The 20,970-nt window shown below is 42.6% G+C and overlaps 1 protein-coding gene across 15 annotated transcripts in view; it reads left to right on the top strand.

Annotated features, from left to right (window-relative positions):
- Window positions 1-20,970, top strand: part of LOC139296850 (discs large homolog 1-like protein) — a 96,148-nt gene that overhangs the window by 20,882 nt on the left and 54,296 nt on the right. For 4 of the 15 annotated variants that reach the window (XM_070919398.1, XM_070919393.1, XM_070919388.1 and 1 more), the window contains exon 4: window positions 708-779. The exons of the other annotated variants lie outside the window; for them this stretch is intronic. In XM_070919398.1, coding sequence (XP_070775499.1) covers window positions 708-779 — 72 coding nt within the window. The remainder of the gene's footprint in view (window positions 1-707; window positions 780-20,970) is intronic. 15 annotated transcript variants of the gene reach the window in all.

Here is a 20,970-nt window from a genome sequence, read left to right as displayed (position 1 = left end):
GGTGTGGGTCACTGTTTTACCTGTTTAAAGTGCCGGATGAGGGGGGTTCGTCTTATGTATTTAGCCACAGGGTCGCCAGTGTTTGTCCTCCACTTTCATCCAGACTCAAATATCTTGACAAATATCGGGTTAATTACCTTTTTAAATGTGGTCGAGACATTCATGTTCCCCACAGGATGATTTTGTTAAACGGAGGTTTACAAGTAGAGATGAAATCTTTTCATTTCAATTGTTTGGACTACAGACATGATTGAGTTGAGTTCACTGTGTGTGTGGCTGCATACATATATATCCATCACACACACACACACACACACACACACACACACACACACACACACACACACACACACACGCTCTTTCAATACAAGTTGAAGAGTTGGTCCTCACTGGAAGCTCTTGTGAAACAGTGAACAGGGTTGTATAAAACACAAGTGCAGTGGTAGTGATGAGAAATCAGAAAGGCATGAGAGTAGACCAAAGGTACTGTGGGAATGAATTAGTAACAAGCAAACTGGATTCAAAAAGTACTGAATAAATGTCCATTTGTGTTAACTGTGTTTTCCGCTGTGACAAACTCCACCCGTCTGGCACTGAAACAGGCTTAAAACAAACAGATCCAGTTTGAGCCAGGTGTGTTGTTTGTATTGAACTCCTTCTCTTTCTTTCCTCTCTCTCGGATTGTAAACAAACACCGTCACTCGTAGGACTCCCCCCTTCTAAACGAAATCCTGCACACGTTGGCGCAGGCCAAACGCCCGCCCGGACGTGACGGACAAGTAAGTACTAGACGCCTGCTGTTGGTGGGAGGGGGTGTCGGTGTCGTCCACCTTCGCCGCATGTCCCATCCAGTCCTCATGTGCTTTGGACCATCGGAGGAGGGGGCGGGGGTTCTGGGTCCAGGCTCAGGGGTCAGGTTGGCCCAGATGGCCTCAAGGTGTTGCTGTAGTTGATTCACATCAATAAATGTGGAGTCTGAATGAGACCGAGAGGAACCAGAGAAGACATCTGGAGGACATGTTGTGTAGTCGAGAAGCAGCTGCTCAAACAGGGAGAGACGACTAAATGTGACTTATATAAGATACGCTTCATTTGTTAATTAATGATGACTATTTCTGTGTAGGCTGGTGGCCAAAACAAAACCTAGCCGAAGTCAATGTGTAGAAATCTAATATTTCCAGGAATTAGATTTATTTGTAGAAGTGTTGAAACTGAGGCAGCTTTCTTATTTTTGTGCTGTTTTATTAAAAGCTCCCATTACAGTTCTGTTTATTAACTCTAATATTCTCTACAGGAACTGACTGACATTTAATAAAGATCTCTGAACAGGCAAAAAAACACACAACTAACAAAACGAATAATAAAATACGGTCTTATTTTGAAACAGTACTTGCTGTCACAAAGTAGTTCTTGTGCAGACAGATGTGACTAAAACATTGCTGTGACTTCATTCTCCTACACACCTGTCTACCAGATGTGCGTTTGGCAATCAGGTGAATCTTGACTTCTTTAAATGTTACGAGTGTCTGATGGTCTCTGTTCAGATGCAGCTGCGTCTTGCTGCTCAGCAGGATTTCCTCTCTGGAGCAGTAGTAAAAGACTCCAGATGCAGCTCCACTGAGAACAAACACAGCGACATGTTGAGGCAGTTTGTGTTGGGTTCAGGGGTCATGGTTCATTGTGCTTCATTCATTTTGGTTCATGTTGTCAGGTCTGAACAGTACACCTCCTGTCCTCAGAGCTACGAACTGATCCTCACTGACAGACAGACGGACACAACGTAGAAACATCAAGAGCTTGAGAGATATATATATATATATATATATATATATAAAAATTACTGGACCCCTAATATAGATGGATCTTTTTATTCAGTTACAATAATACAGAATTCATGGTCATACCAAATGAGAATAGACTTGACGCTCAGTGTTACAGTTTGACTACAAGACGTCACGTTAGTGGAGTTTCAGCTGAAGAAGCCGAATGAATCAGAGACTGTAATGACTTTGAAATCAAGCGAAATATCATGATATGTTGCTTGTACGGCTAAACCCTACAGGAGTTTTCAAATCAAATAATATTTTGGGAATTTAACCTTCACAAAATAAGATGCATTAAAAAGTCCTGTAAGATTTTTCAGTGTCGGAGCTCCAAACGTAAATGATGTCAAAGCATGATCTGATTAAACTTTGCTGTGAAGTTTCTTTAAGCTTACTTGATGTTGACTTGATTTATTGATCTTCATAGAAATGGAGTGGAACCAATCACACGAACACTGAAGGAGGATGTAGAAAGAGCAGTTTTTAAGTTATAGTTAGTGGAACAACCCATCTAAAAACACTCCTGTGGTCCTTTAGCTGATGTATTTAACTGACGCACGCTCTAACCAAACTCAGTGTTTGTAAAAACCGACATAACCAGCCTCCTGACCCTGCGGCTGGCAACGCTACTTTTCAACAAGTTGCTCCAAAATATACATTTATTGAGAATCAGAGCACCTCATCATTAGTTTTGTGAATCCCACAACAGAGACTTTGGGTTTTTGGGTTCACTCAGAGAGACTGGAGCTGTACTGGTGTTCAGGACCTTCATGGTGGTGGTTCATGTGGATTTCAGTTCTGGTTTATGTGCAGGTTGCAGTCATACTTTGACTCTTTAGGTTCCTGTTTGTGATTTCATGTTGTTCTGCTTTAACTGGCATCGGTCATCATCACATCTGTTCATATTTCAAGTTGTTCAACAGAAATAACTGAATGTTAAATGGAGTTAAAATGACATGGTGTCCATCCGAGTGACGTTTGAAGTATTTGTACCAGCGACAGGTTGTCCGGTCCACTTAGTTTGACTGTATACAAGCTGTTTACTGACTTAACGCCACTGTTAACCATGTGTTTATGCAAATGTCCACTGTGAAGCTGAAACATCATCCACCACTTGCAGCTCTGTTTGCAGCAGCTGTGATATCTGCAGCTCACCGTAACATCTGGGGAGATTCATCTCAGGTTATGAAACGTTACTGGAGACATTTCAGACTTTATCTGAATTCTCCTGAGCAGTGAAACACCGTCAGCTGTTCGAAGTCGTGTGTATTCAAGATGGCATATTTTCGTTTTTTGCAGCACACAAGCTGATCACATACACCTGATTGATGGGTGTCAATAATGCAAACTGATTTTATTTTCTGTTAGTGTGCGCATGTATGAAAACATTACAATGTTAAAGTCCAGTTATCACGTTCATGTTAGAAAACGCATAATTAGTGTAAAAAGTGAAAATAAAACTCAACTCCACTGACAATTTCCAGTGTACTCCACACTGTGTCTGCACCATGGCATTACGCTGCTGTAATGATGTTCAGACTGATTGTGGAGTGGACACAAGAAGTCAGGTTTCTATGAACTGTAGTAACTAGTCTTTGTTTTTTTTAACATGTTTTTTGTGCGGATTAAACAAATAAGCTGGAACGTGTTAATTAGTGAGCTGGTTGAGGATTCTGTTGCCTTTGGACACAACCAGGCTAGCTGTTTTCACCCGTTTCCAGTCTTTATGCTAAGCTAAGCTAACTGGCTGTTAGCTGTATCTTCATATTTTACTGTACAATCATGATCAATTCGAACATCTAACTCTCAACAATAAAGAGAAGAAGAGGATTTCCCAAAATGTTGAACTATTGTTTTAACAAGACCGACAACGTCAGCACCGCCTAGTGGCTGCTTCGTGAAAATCACACGTTTGTGTCACAGATCAGATTGTGAGCTTTAGTCCTCTGGAGTAAAAACCTGTTCAAAATCCCCCACATCATAACTGTAAGTTACTGCGTGAGTGTTATTTACCAACACACTGTTCAGAAACACTCAGTTGGATGAGAAATACTCGCAGCGGAAAAAGGTAGAGAGGGAGAAAACAAACAGAAAATGCTGCACATTGCAAAAATGACTTTTCTCCTAATAGAGGGACATAATTACACTAACTCTTGTTGCTGTTTCTTTAAGGAATTTGTAGAGGGTCACTATATTTAAACTGAGGATGGACAAATCAGATCCTCTGACCAGGTATATCGGCCAGCTGTGAGCAATCCACATTAACTACATTTTTTTCATCAATGTCATGACAAAATTCTTTAAATGCTTCTGTTTTCAGTTGCAGTGCTTCTGTTGAGCTGTCGACATCAAGTACCACAACATCCCGTTAAAGTCGTGGAGATAAATGATACAAAGCAACAATACAAAGCAGACCCTGCTTCATCGTCTGTTTTACTCTAAATGGGACCATAATTTACTAAATGAACATCCTGCTGTTGAGGATTTTTCAGACTCGTTAGCTTTAGTGTTTAAAACACCGGTTGCATGTTGAGCGCTAAATGTTTTATAAGGAGGCATGACACGCCATATGACGACACACATGAGGGGGGGACGCAGCCACATGACAGATTCATGGGACTGTAAATTATTCATACTTGTGATTCCCACCCGCCCACGCTGCCTCACCTCCTGCTGCTGCTGCCACGCACACTCTTCCTCCTCCTGCTCCTCCTCGGCCATTTGGCGTTGAGTCATACATGTAATAACGAGCCGTCGGTGTGTTTTAAAGTTCTTGAAGCAGTGTCTTGTGTGGCTAACTGAGCAGACTCAGCAGTCACCTTGACATGTCGTGATGAGTTTGAGGTCTGATGTTATGTAGGACACCTCTTTGAAGAACACATGCGTGATCAGAAAGAGAACTGGTAACCATTTCTAAGAATTGTTTCAGTTTTTCCAAGAAAACATTTGCGGTTCCAGCCTCTAAAATGGTAGTTGGTTGCTTTTTTCAAACAAAAGTAGAACTACCATATTTAAATCTAAATGTTCTTAAAAGTAAAGCTGAATTAATTGTTTCTGTGTGTCAGAAAATAAAAGCTTTATGAATTGAACTCTGTTTTAACTGTCAGAAGTTTTTGGGTGTGAAGTTCAGTTGTTTAATATGTTATTTTGATAACATATTTATCTATAAAAACAGATGTGCTTGTATTCAATTACACAGTCATAAAGTACAGGTATTTAAATGTTGCCTTCACCTGCTGTTGGAATAAATCGATTTTTAGATTGAAAGTCCATGAATAACCCAATTAAATTGCAGACAGGACTGGGTTAATGGGAGATGCACTAATGACGCCTAAATTATTGAGATTTCACATTGAGAAATGATACAACTGCTTAAATATAACATGCGCTGCTGTAGTACTACTTCTAACACGTGATGTCATTTTTTTTTTAAGTACTTGAGGTTTAGTAGTGTTACAACATTAAACCCTTCCAGCTACAAGAGTAATTGAACTTAGTTTCTTCCAACTCTTTTGGTCATTGCTGCTCAGGTTAAGTGTCAAAAGTTTCAGAGTTTAGATTTCCCACAGCTCTTAAACGCAGCTTCAGACTCGAGGAGAGCGGGGTTCAGTGAGTCCTGCTCCCGCTGAGCTCCGGATACCGGGATGGAGGAGGACCGGGGGAGGGATGAGGTGGCTCCTCGGTGAGCACACAGTCTCTCGCCGGTAGATAGTGGCTGTCGGTCGGTGTGAGTGTGTGTGAATGTAACGTTATTTATGAAGACGGAGACTCAATGAAACCGTGAGCCAACTGCCTGGCTGGAGCTCGCGCAGCAGGAGGGACAGCGCGAGATGAGATGCTGATGTTCCCGGGCTTTACTCCCGGCTCGGAACGATGGACTGCATCTGTATTGTCACGACTAAGGTAACGCCTGAAAAAACACCATTAAATGCCGACACCCAAACACCGCAGACGACGAATGGTCTTAATTATGAGTCGGTGTTGAATTCGGCGTGTGTCTGATCCAGCAAACAGCACTCATTTCAGTACTAAATGAACTTTTTGAAAAGGTTCACTTCTCAATCTCACGGTCCTTTCCGACTGAAATAGTGATGCTAACCAACGGAGGCTGGTTGTGCATTCTGGCGACCAAACACATTAAGAAAGTTTGTACGGAAATACAATATATGGATTATATCAATACCGAATTGAATAGAAATCTGTTGACATACATCTTGTTTTCTTCCAGTGGTGCGTGTTTAAGGTCAAGTAAGGAATTGTAAATTTGTCATATTTCTTAATAGTAGTTTGGCGTTGCGTTTTCTCCTGAGAGCGCAGTTTTTAGACTGCTCATTTTTCTCCTTTTGTAACGTTTTGTCATCACAACAGAAAAGTTAGATAACTACTAAAATGTGGGAACGCTGTTTGACTTTGGCTGCTGATGGTTATTGTTTCATTTGATCCATGGTTTACAACCTAATCCGTGCCTTTTGTATTGATTACTGACGGTGGCTGATCAGGCTAATTATCATTTAATTGTGTTCAGTTTCTAATATGTAGTGTTTCCTGTGTGTGCTTTAATCACCTTTCTAAATTAAACATGATGTGACTAATGATGAAAGTTGAAAGCTCACCGTCTACACTGTCCTTTAGCTTCTTACACAAGTCACATGACCGACATTTATTCTTCCACAGAAAGCTAATAATGTTCTGTATAGTGTGATCTCTCTCTGCAGTGGCTGTGTATCCTCAGTACATTTACTGAGGAAGAAAAAGTTCTTTTTCCACCTTGCACACATTATTTCAGGCCAGGTGGGCGTCTAGAACTGGTGACCTTGTGCCTCTGGATCATCCTGGCTGCTGCTGTTACTCTTTCATGGTGTATGCAGTGTAAAGCACTCCTGGAAAACCTGGAAAATTCTAGACTAGTTTCTCCGATCTGGAGTATTTGAGAAAAAGTTCATGTTCTGGAAATCCTCTAACAGGCAGCAGCTGATAAGGCTGTGTTCAGGTCCATAGTGGGCTCAAATGGGTTTTAATGGTTGAAGGTGTTTTCAGTGGACAGCTGTTTAAACTGTGGAGCTGTGTTATGTCATAAAATGCCTTGTTTTCCAACGCATCCTGGACAACCTGGAAAATTAAGACTTGTTTCAAGTACTGGGAAATATGAGCGAACATGATCCAAGTAACGTTCACCTGAAACAATTTTTATTTGTAAAATAAAAATCTGAAAATTGGTTAATAAGGGGAACAGTCAGCATGCAGTTTCTTCTGTTTTCTCTCTTCACAGTTACAGTATGTCTGAATCATTTTACATTTGGCAAAAACCTGTCAGAAGACTTAAACACTTAGCTAAACACTAAAGAAATCTTCCAGTCCATTGACTTTATTTTTTAGTTTTGTAACACAAAACATGTTTTTTTACCATCTTGTAACATAGCAATGTGTTAAGTGATAGTGCCAAACATTAACATTACATATTACATAACAGTTCCCTCTGAACCAGTAAAAGAAACGTCTGTCCTGGAGATTTCACATTTCTTGAACACATCAGGAGCTCAGCTGTGTGATGGCAGCATGTGGACGTGACCTTTGTGGTGTTAAAGATGAAACTCTCACATCCAGTTGGAGTCTCTTTGACTCTCTGTGTTTAAGAAGTTGTGTTGAGACAATGCGGCTGATCGTTGACCTTTTGATAATGTCAACTCTGATCCCCTCGCTGCCCGACCATCAGACGTCTGACCGGACTGCATGCTGAAGCGAGACGTCAGCGGCACATAAGCGCGACTGAAAAGTCTGGCCCTTCAACCCACACAGACTCTGTCACTGTCCTCTGAAGCAGCTGTCCTGTTCTGTGAGACAGACGAGTGCTGGACATCAGAAACGTCAAAAAATGTTGCTGGTGCGAAGTGAAAAGAAGCTGAATTGCGACTTCTGTAGCCAAAATGTCAGTTAGTGGTGGTTTGAATATTGGAAACGAGGGTCTGGATTTAAAATGTCAGACACTGTCAGTGAGTCAGACGTTGATGATTACTATCTACAATAGTTATGATCAATAAAAACCTAAATATTTGTTGATTACACCTGCCAAAACGTTTAGGTTTGGGGCTTTTTTTAGTTACGTAATATTATGAAATGAATACTTGTGATTATTTTCACATGAACTAAAAAATCTGATCAGATTTTGGCTCAGGTAGCTTTTTTATTCAATCAAAATGGTCACATGTGTACTACTGCTGGTACTGCTACTACTGCTACCAATAATTACAAAATAAGTGAAAGAAAGCTTGTAATTATTAAGTACTTGAGTGCCTTGAAAGTCCTCTTATTTAACATCAAATGCTCCTGTTCCTCTCAACGAATCGCAGCCGCTGAACACTCTGTGTGTGTGTGTGTGTGTGTGTGTGTGTGTGTGTGTGTGTGTCATGTGACCCAACAGGCATGTGGGATGGAGAAGCAGCAGAGAAAAATCACTGAGCGAAAATAAGAATCAGCTCTTAATATTCAGCAGAACAGTCGGGGCTGTGATTTCAGCCCTTGTTTGGATGTTGGTGTGAAGTCCCAGATGTAGAGGCGGGCTGAGTCCTGGACCTCTTGCTGTTCTGGGATCAGATCCCTCCAGGCCTCCATCTCTTTTCTAAAATCACATTTTTGTGTGTCGTGTCCTCCTCCTGCTCGCCGCTGATCTGCTCTCAGCTCCCCCTAAAAACTCACCCTGTAAATATACGATGTTGTATACTGTTGTCTGTCTGCTTTGACCTTTGACCCTCGGCCTTGGTTCTGTTGGGTCATCGGGGTGTTGAGGCTCCTGCTGCGGCCATGTTGTGCTGGAGCAGGCACAACCGTTGGATTTATCTGTAGTAAAACTGGACTGTGCTGGTCTTCATGTATCAGAGTTTGAATAAACTGTTATCTGGGAAATGGCCAAAGATGGCTTGTAAAAGAAGGAGATGCCACTCTGGATGGTTTTAATATTTAAAAAGTTAGAGAGGATTGAGTCATCAGTGTCACGAGTCTGTCGGTGTTGAGACTTGATGTGTTCGTTATTTTGTCGAGGTTTTATCCTCAAACAGAGTTTTTCCCTTCGGTTTGTGTGAATGTTGCAGATCATTCGGAGGATTTCTGATTCTGATTCTGATTCTGATTGACTCCGTGTTTATTAACACTCTTCTGCAGTTTGTGGTACCAAATGGGAATGTCTGGAGTGATGGGGCTGCAGCTAACAGAGTTTCAATACTGATTGAAGATCATCCTTTTGAATAATTGATTCATCCTTTTGTTTACAAAATGATAATAATAAAAAAATAATGACAAATAACCGGAGCCTGAACCTTCTTCAGATCGCTCACTCCCTCTGACCAACAGGAAAAGCAACATATTTTGTTAACTTACCCTGTATAAATAAAGATTTAACATTTGAAGAGCTGTAAGCAGTAGGGCTGTAACTAATAATTATTTTCATTATCGATTAATCTGTCGATTAGTCTGTAAAATGTTGGAAATCGGTGAAAAAGGCTCATCCCAGTCAAAGATGACGCCTTCAGATGTCTTGTTTTGTCCAACAGTTCAAAACCCAAACATATAAAACAGAGAAAAGCAGAAAAGAAACAGTGAATGTTTCCTATTTTTTTTTACTTGATTTCCAAAATTGTTGATGATTATTTTCCTGTTGACGAATCGACTAATCCTTTCAGCCCTAGCAAGCAGCATGTTTGATATTTGTATTTGAAAAATGACGTAATTGATGATAAATTGTTATAGTGTTAGTAATAGTAATGTGACTGATTAATGTTCTTCCTGCACGTCTTCATCTGTGCCAGCTAAACAGACAGACGATGCTGCTGCTGCAGGAGATGTAAACCAACAACCTTCATGGTGCTTGTGTGTCTCCCCCCCCTCCCCACACACACACACACACACACACACACAGAGACAAGGTGTCAGAGCCTCAGGTGCAGCCTGTGTGTGTGTGTGTGTGTGTGTTTGTAGGACAGCGCCTCAGTGTTGGGACTATTTTCAGCTCCTTATTAACGGGGTGCTGCAGCTCTGTGGCTCAGCAGGACCAAACACAGTCAGCTCAGTCTAAATACAGCCGCTCTGCTGCTGCTGGTCACGTTCCTGCAGACACACCAACCGCTCAGGACGCCTCCACACTGAGGACGTACATCTGTGAAAACCACTCCTGTCCACATCGGGCCTGAAGCTTTTTCCACAAGTTTAAAAAGTTTACTTCCCATGAATGTTTCATGTTCGTTACATTATGTGGTGATATTTGTAGCTGAACAACCGCGCAGAACGGTTTAATCCTCGGTTTTCCAGCATGATCTCTTATCAGGTTTAATATGTCTGAGTGGTTATAGAGTAGGCGGGACAGGGAGGTAAAGTGTGTCACGTGCAGCTGTATGGGGGAGTTATTCTGGTGCTATGAGACACGGGAGCGTTGTTGTTTAGTTGTAAGTAACTTCTGCACTCAATGTTCCACCTGTTGAACGCTGCTCTGCTCTCTGATCAGGTGATGGATGCAGGTCTAATGAGGACACATGCTGGATCCAGTTGTATGACTGGAATAATCTGCTTGTACATTTAGAAGGTGATGAGGGAGACGCTGCTGCTGCCGTTGATAGGTGGAGCCGAGAGCCAATGAGAGGCTCCTTCAGCTGCTCACATGCTCTCAGCCAGTGTTGCCCAGGTGTGCTGTGAAAACAAAACAAACCGCCTAATACATAATGATGTGGCTCCACACGTCTGTACGTTTTACCAGCTTGCAGGTGCAGCAGCAGCTGATGGGGAGGGGGAGGGGGGGCGGGGGCAGGACTGTGGTTTGAACGTGAAGCTCAGCGATCTAACTTTGGACTGTTTTTGGTTGAGTTTGGCAGGAGAAGGAAGCTCCATGTTTCCATGACTTGAATTTTTCTAGACTGACTCACATTAAAGGCTAACTACACCCTCGAATTCAGCTGGAGCCCTCCCTCCCAGAATATTTCAATAATGCAACAGAGGAGTGAGGGAGCAACGCCTGTACGAGGCCTCGTGGCTGTGTGACGTGGAGGCTGAGGGGGACATGGGCAGAGACGTACAGCTACTGTCGGACTCTTTGACCGTCACTAGAAGCACATTTATGGCCTGTTGAGAGACTCACTGTGTGGGAACCTGTGTTGTAGCTCAGCTAGCAGCTCTGCTACAAGAGGCTCTCTGCTGTGTGTCTGTGGGGGAGTGTCAGTATGTAGCCATAGCCCTGCTGTTTATCATGGTTAACGTTACTGTTCATCAACTCTGAGTACAACACAGTTATCAGCTCATGTCTTTACTGCCACTAAAGGGGGATAAATCTCGTCCATGTAAGATGTTCATCAGGCATGCTAATGCTAATGCTACCAGCAGCTATGTTTGAGAGGCACAAACTGGGGCTACGGTTAGCCAGTGTTCTGCTTTTTATACTTTGCAGTAGAAGGTGTGGCAGAAATATTAGAATAGTTAGGGAGGGGCCACAAAAATCCAAGCAGACGCATGCAAGCTAATTTTACACACACACACACACACACACACACACACACACACACACACACACACACACACACACTGTTTTGTATGAATCCAACATCGGATTATGTGTATAGTGCAAAAAATAGTGTGTAGTTCCTCCAGCCTGAGAGCAGCAGTCCAGCAGTTTGTGGGATCATCATCCCCCCCCCCCCCAGCTTCATGTTTATAAGGACAAGCTGTAGTTTCTTGGCTGAACGTGTGGTTTTCTTCTTCTTTACTGGTTACTGGTGGTGTGTCTGGGTTTTTTTTTAAGTAGTATAGCGTGGCAGAAAAAAAGGGTTTGGAAACACTGACCACAAAAAGACACACACACACACACACACACACACACACACACACACACAGCCACACACACACACACACACACACAGCCACACAGCCACAGTCTGCAGCAGCTGGAGGTTAAAGGGAGAATCAGTAGAAAATGACCATAAACAAAGCTGCAGGGGCTGATGGGAATGTTGATCAGCTGTTTGCCTGCTGAGATTTCTTCTTCTTTCTCTGAAGGCTAATGAGCTCCTGTAGTCGAGCTCCAACAACACATACTGCAGCAGTCTGTTGATGGATGAACTCCTCGCTGGTCTCTGCTCTCGTGGGAAAACGTGACTTAATTATTTATGTTAATTACTGGCTGCTGTAGCTGAAGGCCATGGTGAGTTATAGGATGAGATGGCTGCTGTCGTGTTTGGTTTCTTAAGTGTGCTTTAAAAAGAAACACCAGAAACTTCTGACCCAAAACCTTCCTCCAGCTCTGCAGCAGGAAGTCTGTAAAGCTCATCACGTCTCTGTCGTCACATCTGTCACCTGCTAACCTGCGATATGATGCTTATTATCAGCTTTCATTTGACAGTCGGTGGTGCAGGAAGTATTCAGATCCTTTACTAATGTAAAGTACTAATAAAGTGTCTTTTCCAATAGGAATAAAAGTAAGTATCTGAATAAACGTAAAGAGTTGACGTTGCTCTGCTGCCTCTCGAGGGTGACCTCTTAGATATTTGTTGTCATGGTAACGATACTGTAAGGCAGATGCTTTTTGAAACAGCTTTGTCTTAAACGGTATTTTTGCTGTCTACGAACCTAAAATGCTCCGACATGAATGAAGGGCATAAAACAGGTCTGAGACAACACCTCCTGCTGGAGTTCAACTTTAAATAAATAAATTATTTTTGACATGTTTGAGCTCTAATTCAAGTTTTGGATTCAGAAGTGACAGCTGGAAACAGCTCAGGATGGGAATCCTCACCAAAACTACATGTGTTGAGACCTCAGCCAGTTACAGTCCTAATCCTCGAGACAAAGCTATTAAACAGATTTGGTCAGAGGAGGAAACAAATGAGATGAAGGCTGCAGGTCAAAGATCAGTTTATAATACTGCATCTGTGTGTGTGTGTGTGTGTGTGTGTGTGTGTGGTCACCAGCTGTCCCTGGCTTAAAATTCAATAACCAAAACCATCATATCCTATATAATGACTTCTCCAGACTTCCTGGTTCCTGCTGGTCCTGAAGTGGTTTTCTGAAGTCAGTTGATGTGGAAGCTGTTTAAAACAAAAAACTACATGTGTGTATCTCTGAATATTTATTCATAGAGCTGTGTTTCCTGTTCAGTGTGACAACTGAAGAAGAAGAAAATGATCTTTCTTAGCTGATGGATCTCTCGATGGTGAAGAAGGACCAAGTACAAAGTAAACATCATGACATGTTCAGGCTGAACTGACGTTGTGTGTGTAGTGAGCCACATATATTTAACACGGCCGCAGATAACACACAGTTTGCAGCTGACTGTGCTGATTACTAAGTGACTGATAAATCATTACCAGTAAATATTAATGTATGTAGAGAATAACACTAAGCCCGTCGGTCACATGGGCTTCTCCACAGCATATCAGTGTCTGTTACAGGACCGCCTCCTCTGGTCAAAATGCTTTTATTATGAGGAAATAGTTATAAATATTTATTAATACTTATATTATCCACCTTCCCGCATGTAACAGTTGTTGTTGACACACATCATGTGATGCATCATGTTGAGTCCACCTGTGACGACAGAAGCTGAGAGCAGGAAGTTTAACAATTCACTGTACTACAACCTACTGTATGTGTGTGTGTGTGTGTGTGTGTGTGTGTGTGTGTGTGTGTGTGTGTGTGTGTGTGTGTGTGTGTGTGTGTGTGTGTGTGTGTGTGTGTGTGTGTGTGTGTGTGTGTGTGTGTGTGTGTGTGTGTGGTAAGAGGCTGATGTGCCCTGAAGGAGAGCACAAGCCAAGAGAGGCACCCATGCGTGTTAAACAAACACACACACTCAGACAAAAACACATGCACACACTCATCTAACACACACACACACACAGAGCAGAGAGTAGGCTGCCAGCAGACTGCAGGGAGGTGAGGAGAACAGAAGGAGAGGTTAGAGAGGAGGAGGAACAGAGAGGATGCTGGGAAGGCGTGGGCGGGGCGCTCAGATGAAACAGAAAGGAAGGAGGAGAGGGGGGAAATTGGCTCTTTGTTCAGTAGACTGTCTGCATGTTGTGACCTCTGACCTCCAGTGATGACGCCACTTTTTTGTAGGACGAGCTAGAAGTTAAATTGACAGGTTTCCAATGGAAGTTCTGTGTTGGGTTTTCCTAGAGGAAATGACATCTGTAGTGAATGAAAAAGATCATATTCATGCACCCTGTGGGGCGGCTGTGGCTCAGGAGGCAGAGCGGGTCGTCCATTGATCACAGGGTTGCTGGTTGGATCCCCACCTCCTCCTGTCCACATGTTGAAGTGGTTGGCCAGCACCCTGCGTGGCACCTCGCAGTGTGACCCAACAATTGTAAAGTGCTTTGGATAGAAATGAAAATGTTGAATGTTTCCTTTGTTAAAAGTAGCCCTGTTGGTCAGACATGTGCTTGTGTGGTACTAGCTTTATCTTTAACCCTGAGGAAGTTGACTGTGTATAATATATTTATGTATTTATTTCATGTATTAACCCATACTTACAAAAGGCTTTTTATTCTTAACCATCCACTTGATGACGTGATGGATGAAGGGCTGCGTCTTCCTCTTTTAAATTCATATTTAAACATTGTTTTTGGACGGTTTGACAGGCTGCTTGTGTTCGTTTAACTTTACATGTTACTACATTACTCAGTAGTCGTGTTTTTCTCTCCTTTTCCTTCTGTACTTAAACAGAGTTATTGTAGTTGTTAGTGTGATGGCTCAGTTTGCAAGTGGTTTTGCTTTAAAGAGGCGAGTTTCCCTCCTCTTCGTCCTCTGCTGCGCTGATCCTCTGTCTCCCCCGGGCCCCCCCCCCTTCTCCATTTGTATTCATGCTGATGGAGAGTCTCTGTGGTTTTCCTGCGTATTAAACTGAGCCGTCATATCTGCGCTCGCTCGCTGCAGCACTGAATCATGGATTCCCCTTTGTGTTTCTGTGTGTTTAAGAGAGAGAGAGTGAGGAAGATGGAAAGAGAGAGATAAAGAAATATGAATTTTGTCAACATGATTTGTCTCCATTATTAAAGCGATCCTATATGGAAGTAAAATTAAGGGACAAATGTTAGAAACAGCAGGACAGGGCTGGGTCTGGGTCTGGGTCTGGGTCTATCCCCCTGCACACCAATCTTAAAGCCTTTCATCATATCAAACTATTTGATAGTACTTCCATTTTCAGCAAAGTCAATCACTATATTTGCATGTTTTGAGGACCTCCTTTATATAGTTGTTTTCATTGTTACTGAAGGAGTCCACCTTTCCCTCTCTCGCAGGTAACACACATGCAGGCGACCACAGCTTGTTGTGTTGTGTCTTTGAGCAGGACTTTCTCATTCTGAGCAGTTTGGGGTTCAAAGTGTTTAATGCAGCTTGATGCGATGAAACCAAGTTCCTCTTGTTCTCTTGTACTTCTGACAGAGTAGCTGCCCAAGGAGTGTTTGCTGCCCCCGGTGGTCAATACGTGGCTCATTTCCAACTGAACTTGGATTTTTAAAACTCACCTGCTGTTTCCACCTGAAACTTGTGAAATCCGTAGCGTTATAACAAACAGTTACTGATTGAGAACTCCTTTGGCCTGCTGGTTAAAAAATGAATGAAATAAACTTTTTGTTCCATGACTAACTTGCTCTCTTTTAAGCTGAATCAACAAAATCAACTCTCTACCTCATGCTCAGGTCGAAACAGGTTTTGGGTAATAAAAGGTCATGGTGTCATGATCGTACACTGCAGGGTGTTAGCCTGAGGGCTGGACTCTGTGACTCTGACAGTCTGAGGGGGGCAGGACTCTCCTTTGGAGCAGTTTGGTGGTTTCTTTCTTGGCCTGGACTTTTCCTTTTCCTCGCCTGTCTGTCGGCAGCTTTGCTTTCATGTGGCCTCTCTTTGTGTTTGCGGCGGTCGTTGTCGGGACAGGAAGTGCTTGACGTTTTGATTGACTTCACTGCTTTCCCACAGAGAGCAGATCACAAAGCTCCGGCTTCCTCTCCCTGCGCTCTGCTAAGAGCTTTTCCATGTGCCACTTTGTCTGACCTGAGATCAGATCAGGCTGCAGGTTTCAGAGGAGTTTGTCTGCAGCAGTCTCCTCTGCTGTCCTGGTCTGATCTGAACACCTGGTCAGCAGCTGGAGGACTTCCTATGGTCTACAGAGGAGGAAACTGAAGTTAATATGATATTCAGTTTACTGTGATGTTAAGAAGGAAAAGCTGCAAGTCATCACGTTTGAGAAGCTAAAACTATCAAATATTCAGCACTTTCATTTGAAAAAAGATTTATTGATTATCAAAATAGTTGCAGATTAATTTTCTTCCAATCAACTAATAAATTCATTGAATTGCAGCTTGAGATTGATCTAAATGAATAGATTACTGACAATAAAAATAATCATTAGTTGCAGCCCTAATTTGGATTCCCATTAGTTGGAACCGTGGCAACAGCTACTCTTCCCCAGATCCATATTTAAAAATAGAGTCAGATCAGCAGTAAATATTAGTTACATGGAAATCAAACTGTACATGACACACAAAAGGAAGTCAAAGGTGGAAACATTGGCTCATTTATTTTGCATGGATAGTTATTTTAGTGGTGGCCTGTAAGCACAGAGGATTCTGGGTAGGGAGTGGCACTGACACACTGCAGACAAGTGGCTCTGATGTACCCACCCGACCCCCCCTCCCCCACCTCAGGGCGACGCCTCGCCATCTGGGTCGACACAGACACAAGAGGTCACTGCCAGACGGTCTTTTGGGACAAAAATACACATAAGCAGGCGTCTTCAGAGTGAAAACCGCCCCATTAGGTTCAGGTTCAGGTTTCTAATTCTGAGACACAGAGAGAGAGATTTTACAACTCTGGAAAGTTTTCACAGCAACACTGATTTCTTCTGGTCTCTAGATGAATGAGGGGGCTGTTGTCTCTTAAAACTGCCCCCCCCCAACACAGTGTTTCATAGAACACACACAATCACTGATTCTTATGACAACACAACCTGGAAAACCTGGAAATGACAGAATGACAGTATTTTCCAGTACTTGTAAGAGTGTTTTTGATTGGCAGAGGGTGAAGTAGTTCTTGTGATTGGAGTTGTTTCACCACTTAAATTGTTCCAGAAAATCGTCCTCGGGGGAACCGTCGCTTTGTTCTGGACGGTTTGTGGATTGGAGTTTCCCAACCTCTGGGTCCGAACCAGGCTAAGGGTCTCAAGATAAATGTGAGGATGCTGTGAGATTGTAAACAGGAAAAAACTGTTGATTGCTTGATGATGGATGGATGCGGAGCCACTTTTAAAATATATGCCTGCATTGTAGACTGAAATGCAAAATGTGTATATAATTACACCTGGAGTCAAGTTTGCACAAAACAAATGGAAAGGCTTGATGCTTGTGTCCTGTTATTTCTGGAATATCAGCGGTGTATTCTGGGTAAAGGTTGGTAGATACTTTAGAGAGTTTAGGGTAGTAAAAGCAGATTTAATATACATGACAGTAGAAAGTATTCTCCGACTTGTTTCATAGATTTATTGCATTCGATGTTACTCTTCAGCTCTGCACTGCAGTATTTCATCTGATGGAAGAGCTCCAGCTTGGCAACATTGGAGACGTCTGTGTGATGGTGTGCTGCCCCCTGCTGTAAGCTTGTGGTGGTGTCTGCAGGGTTTCCTTTAATGGTGTCTACTGGCTTCACTGGGAGTTACAGACTTTTCTTTGAATATCTGTAGGTAGTTGCTGTTCAGTTTAGTGCTGAAATAGTTAGTAGTTAATCAGTTAGTTTATTTTTGCAGTTTGGTAATAATCCCATGTTATTGTTCATCCCTTCATCACTTGTTGCTTTATACTCTGTAATGTAAAGCACATTGAGTTTCCTGTCATGAAATGTTCAATATAGATAAAATAGCCTTTCCTTCATGTTAATGTGACTCTTATGACATGGACACATGTTGGTTCAGTTCTTCAGTGAGAGATTAAAGATATGTTAAATTTAAACAAGATCAAGCGCAACATCCTATTTGGGAACCAACATATAAACAAAACAGCAATCAGGAGAGCAAGACGCCATAAAATCAAATGTGCTGTTGTAATGTCATCAATAGGTCGGTACTGATATCCTCTTTGAGCCCCGTTTATTCCATTAAAGCAGCTGAGTCGGCTGTTAGCAGCTCCTGTCTGCAGCGTCCTCATGGATGTACAGCCAACCATCACTGATCACTGTGACACTGAAGGAAACTTAAAAACAGGAGAATTCTCAGGCAGGTTCTGCAGCGAGTGGATTTCTGGAGGTTTATTCTGGATGGACGTCAGAGATCATGATCTCCGTCACTCTGAATGATTCAACATGCGTTTCATGTCTGTGTGTTCAGACCTGACTATGACTCTGAGAAGGAGTGCAATTTTATTCACCTCACTCAGTGAACTCTCCGGCGCCCCCATGAGGAGGCTTTAGTCCCTGTGAGCTCAGTGAAGGTTTTACCCCCCCCCGATGTTAATCCAGTCTGAATGAGTGGACGAGGACCAAAAAATATAAATATAAATAAAATGTCACTACTTTTCTATTTTTATATAATTTATAAAATAACAAATACATAGCAGAGTATGCACATGAATAAATGACAGAAACACAACAGGGGGACTCGCTGAGTCCAGCAGGGGGAGCCACCTCCACAGCTGTGTAAGAACAGATTGTCACACAGTTAACAAAATGATCTCAAACAGCAATAAAAAAACAAAGCAAACCATATTTTCTACGTTGGAAAACCTGACACAATTCTTCAAGTATTACCTGACCCACAACTCATGAGGACTAGAGACCCGGGTCATGTCAGGTCCTCCCAAAGACACACACACACACACACACACACACACACACACACACACACACACACACACACACACACACACACAAAGAGACAGAGATCCACAGTGTGAGTCCTGGTTTTGGAGTGTGTGTAGTGTGCGATGTGTAAAAAGCAGCAGGGTAAATTTAGAAGGAGGCCATCACATCTGAACCTGTCAGCTGCTATCACTGTCACTGCAAACACTCAGTCTGCACTGCTGGACTGCACTCTGTCTCCCTGTGTGTGTGTGTGTGTGTGTGTGTGTGTGTGTGTGTGTGTGTGTGTGTGTGTGTGTGTGTGTGTGTGTGTGTGCAGCCTGACTCAGACTTTGATAACGAGGCGCTCAAACAGCAGCACACCCAGACACATGCTAATTGGTGCAAACGGTCCAAAATGTAATTCACTTTAATGGAGGCTTCTTCTGTCTGTCTGTCCTTCCTTCCTTCCTTCCTTCCTTCCTTCCTTCCTTGTAGTTTGGTTTCTAGTCTGTTTTATTGTTGTAGGAATCCTACTGGACTTGGAGGAGATGCTGGTTCTGGAAGTATTTTTTTCAACTGTAAATTCCAAAATGTCACATTTTTCTCTAAATCATTTCCTCCAACACAACACAGCCAGTATCATACACACCACTGTGGACGCCATAGACCATATTCACACGGTGGCCATTTTCCTCAGACGTCACGCTCAGGGTTGGAAGCTCACACTTCAGCACTTCCCGATTGATCAGCAACTGAAAAGACAGATAGTGAAAATATTTCAAGGTAGAACAACCTATTTGATAAACCATTAGCTATTTGACAACAGCTAACATTAGCGTTCTACCACTTCCTAGCTATCATTACCGTTTGATACAATAGGGAAGGCGTAAATTAATTCTGAAATATCAACACACATCTTGGACACATTTATTGAAGTCTGGGAGTAAAATGCACTGGATGTAATCAAGCTGTAACGTTAACTGTCCTGCTGTCTCTGCACCCAACCTCAGAAATGTTCTGGTTAAGTCAGTAACGTTATACACAGAACACATGTTCATACAGATTACATCAAGACAGTTAACATTACATTGCAAGCTAGATTACATCCTATCAAATGTAATGTTAACGTTAGCGAGGAAGTAGTTGAATGCTAACGTTGGCTGTTGTCAACTGGTAGTTAATGTGTTATCAAGTGTGTTGTTTTACCTTGAAATATGGCTCAATGTCCCGCCGGATTTTCACTATCTGTTGACTTTTCAGTTACTGATCTATTGTGTGGTCTGTTGTTTGTTTACGTTCTTGTTCCCGGAGGTCGTGTGATTGGTCGGGGGCCAACGTGAGCCTTCGCCAAGTCCAAACAAACAGCTGGACTTCCATGAAATATCCTGATCTCATTCCTGCTCTCCAGAGGATGAACCCCTTTATATTTTTCGAGTAGCGCCACCTGCAGGACAAACTTACATTTTTAGCTCTACTGCTGGTAAGAAAAGATAAAGTATATTATTTTATTTTCACTTTGAGATTGTGGCTGTAATAAACACTGCAGCCTCTAGGGGGCGCTAGCAGACACTCTTTGTTTTGAGGGGACGTTGGCGTTTTAAGGGAAATCTCTGTTCGTCTTTAGATCTGAAGCTCGTGTTTTTTATGTCTAATATACAGTTTCACATGTTTGTCTGGTCTTTGCTGCCTGTGATCAGATTTGCTCGGTGTAATTGCTTTTAAAATGAACATTTCAAACTGTCACATGTGGCCTGAAATGAGCAGCAGTCCTGGTTTATAAAGATATTTGTAATATGAAGAAAGCAGCGTCATAATATAAGCATACAGAGAGCTTCTTTTTTCTTTCTCTCTCCTCCTCGCTTCTCACATTTTCTCTCATCTCCTCTTCACCCTGAATGACTAACACACACTGAGGAGGAGAGAGACAGACAGTGGGTGGATGTGTGTGTGTGTGTGTGTGTGTGTGTGTGTGTGTGTGGCAGATGTGCAGAGAAACGGTCCAATTAAAAGCCGGCAGATAGAGATGAACAGATAAGAGTAACGGACCGACTCACTGTAGTTTCTGTCGTCAGTCTCAGGAGGACTCTCGCGGCTTCCTGTTGTCTCCGCCCAGGATGAAATCTGCCTCATTATCACACACATACACACACACACACACACACACACACACACACACACACACACAGTGATCAGATAGGCGGTGTGTTTCCTTTGCCGGCTGTCTCAGAGGGAGGCTGTCCCCGGTTCAGTTTGCAGAGGTTGTCGGTTCCTCAGCATCCACACTGACGTCTCTCAGACATGCTGTTTGTTTGTTGAGCTTTCAATTAGCTAAATCAGCTCAGTTTTGTCC

Source organism: Enoplosus armatus, chromosome 14 (assembly GCF_043641665.1).
Source record: "Enoplosus armatus isolate fEnoArm2 chromosome 14, fEnoArm2.hap1, whole genome shotgun sequence".
Classification (NCBI taxonomy): Eukaryota; Metazoa; Chordata; class Actinopteri; order Centrarchiformes; family Enoplosidae; genus Enoplosus; species Enoplosus armatus.
This window is presented reverse-complemented; position numbering and strand designations above follow the sequence as displayed.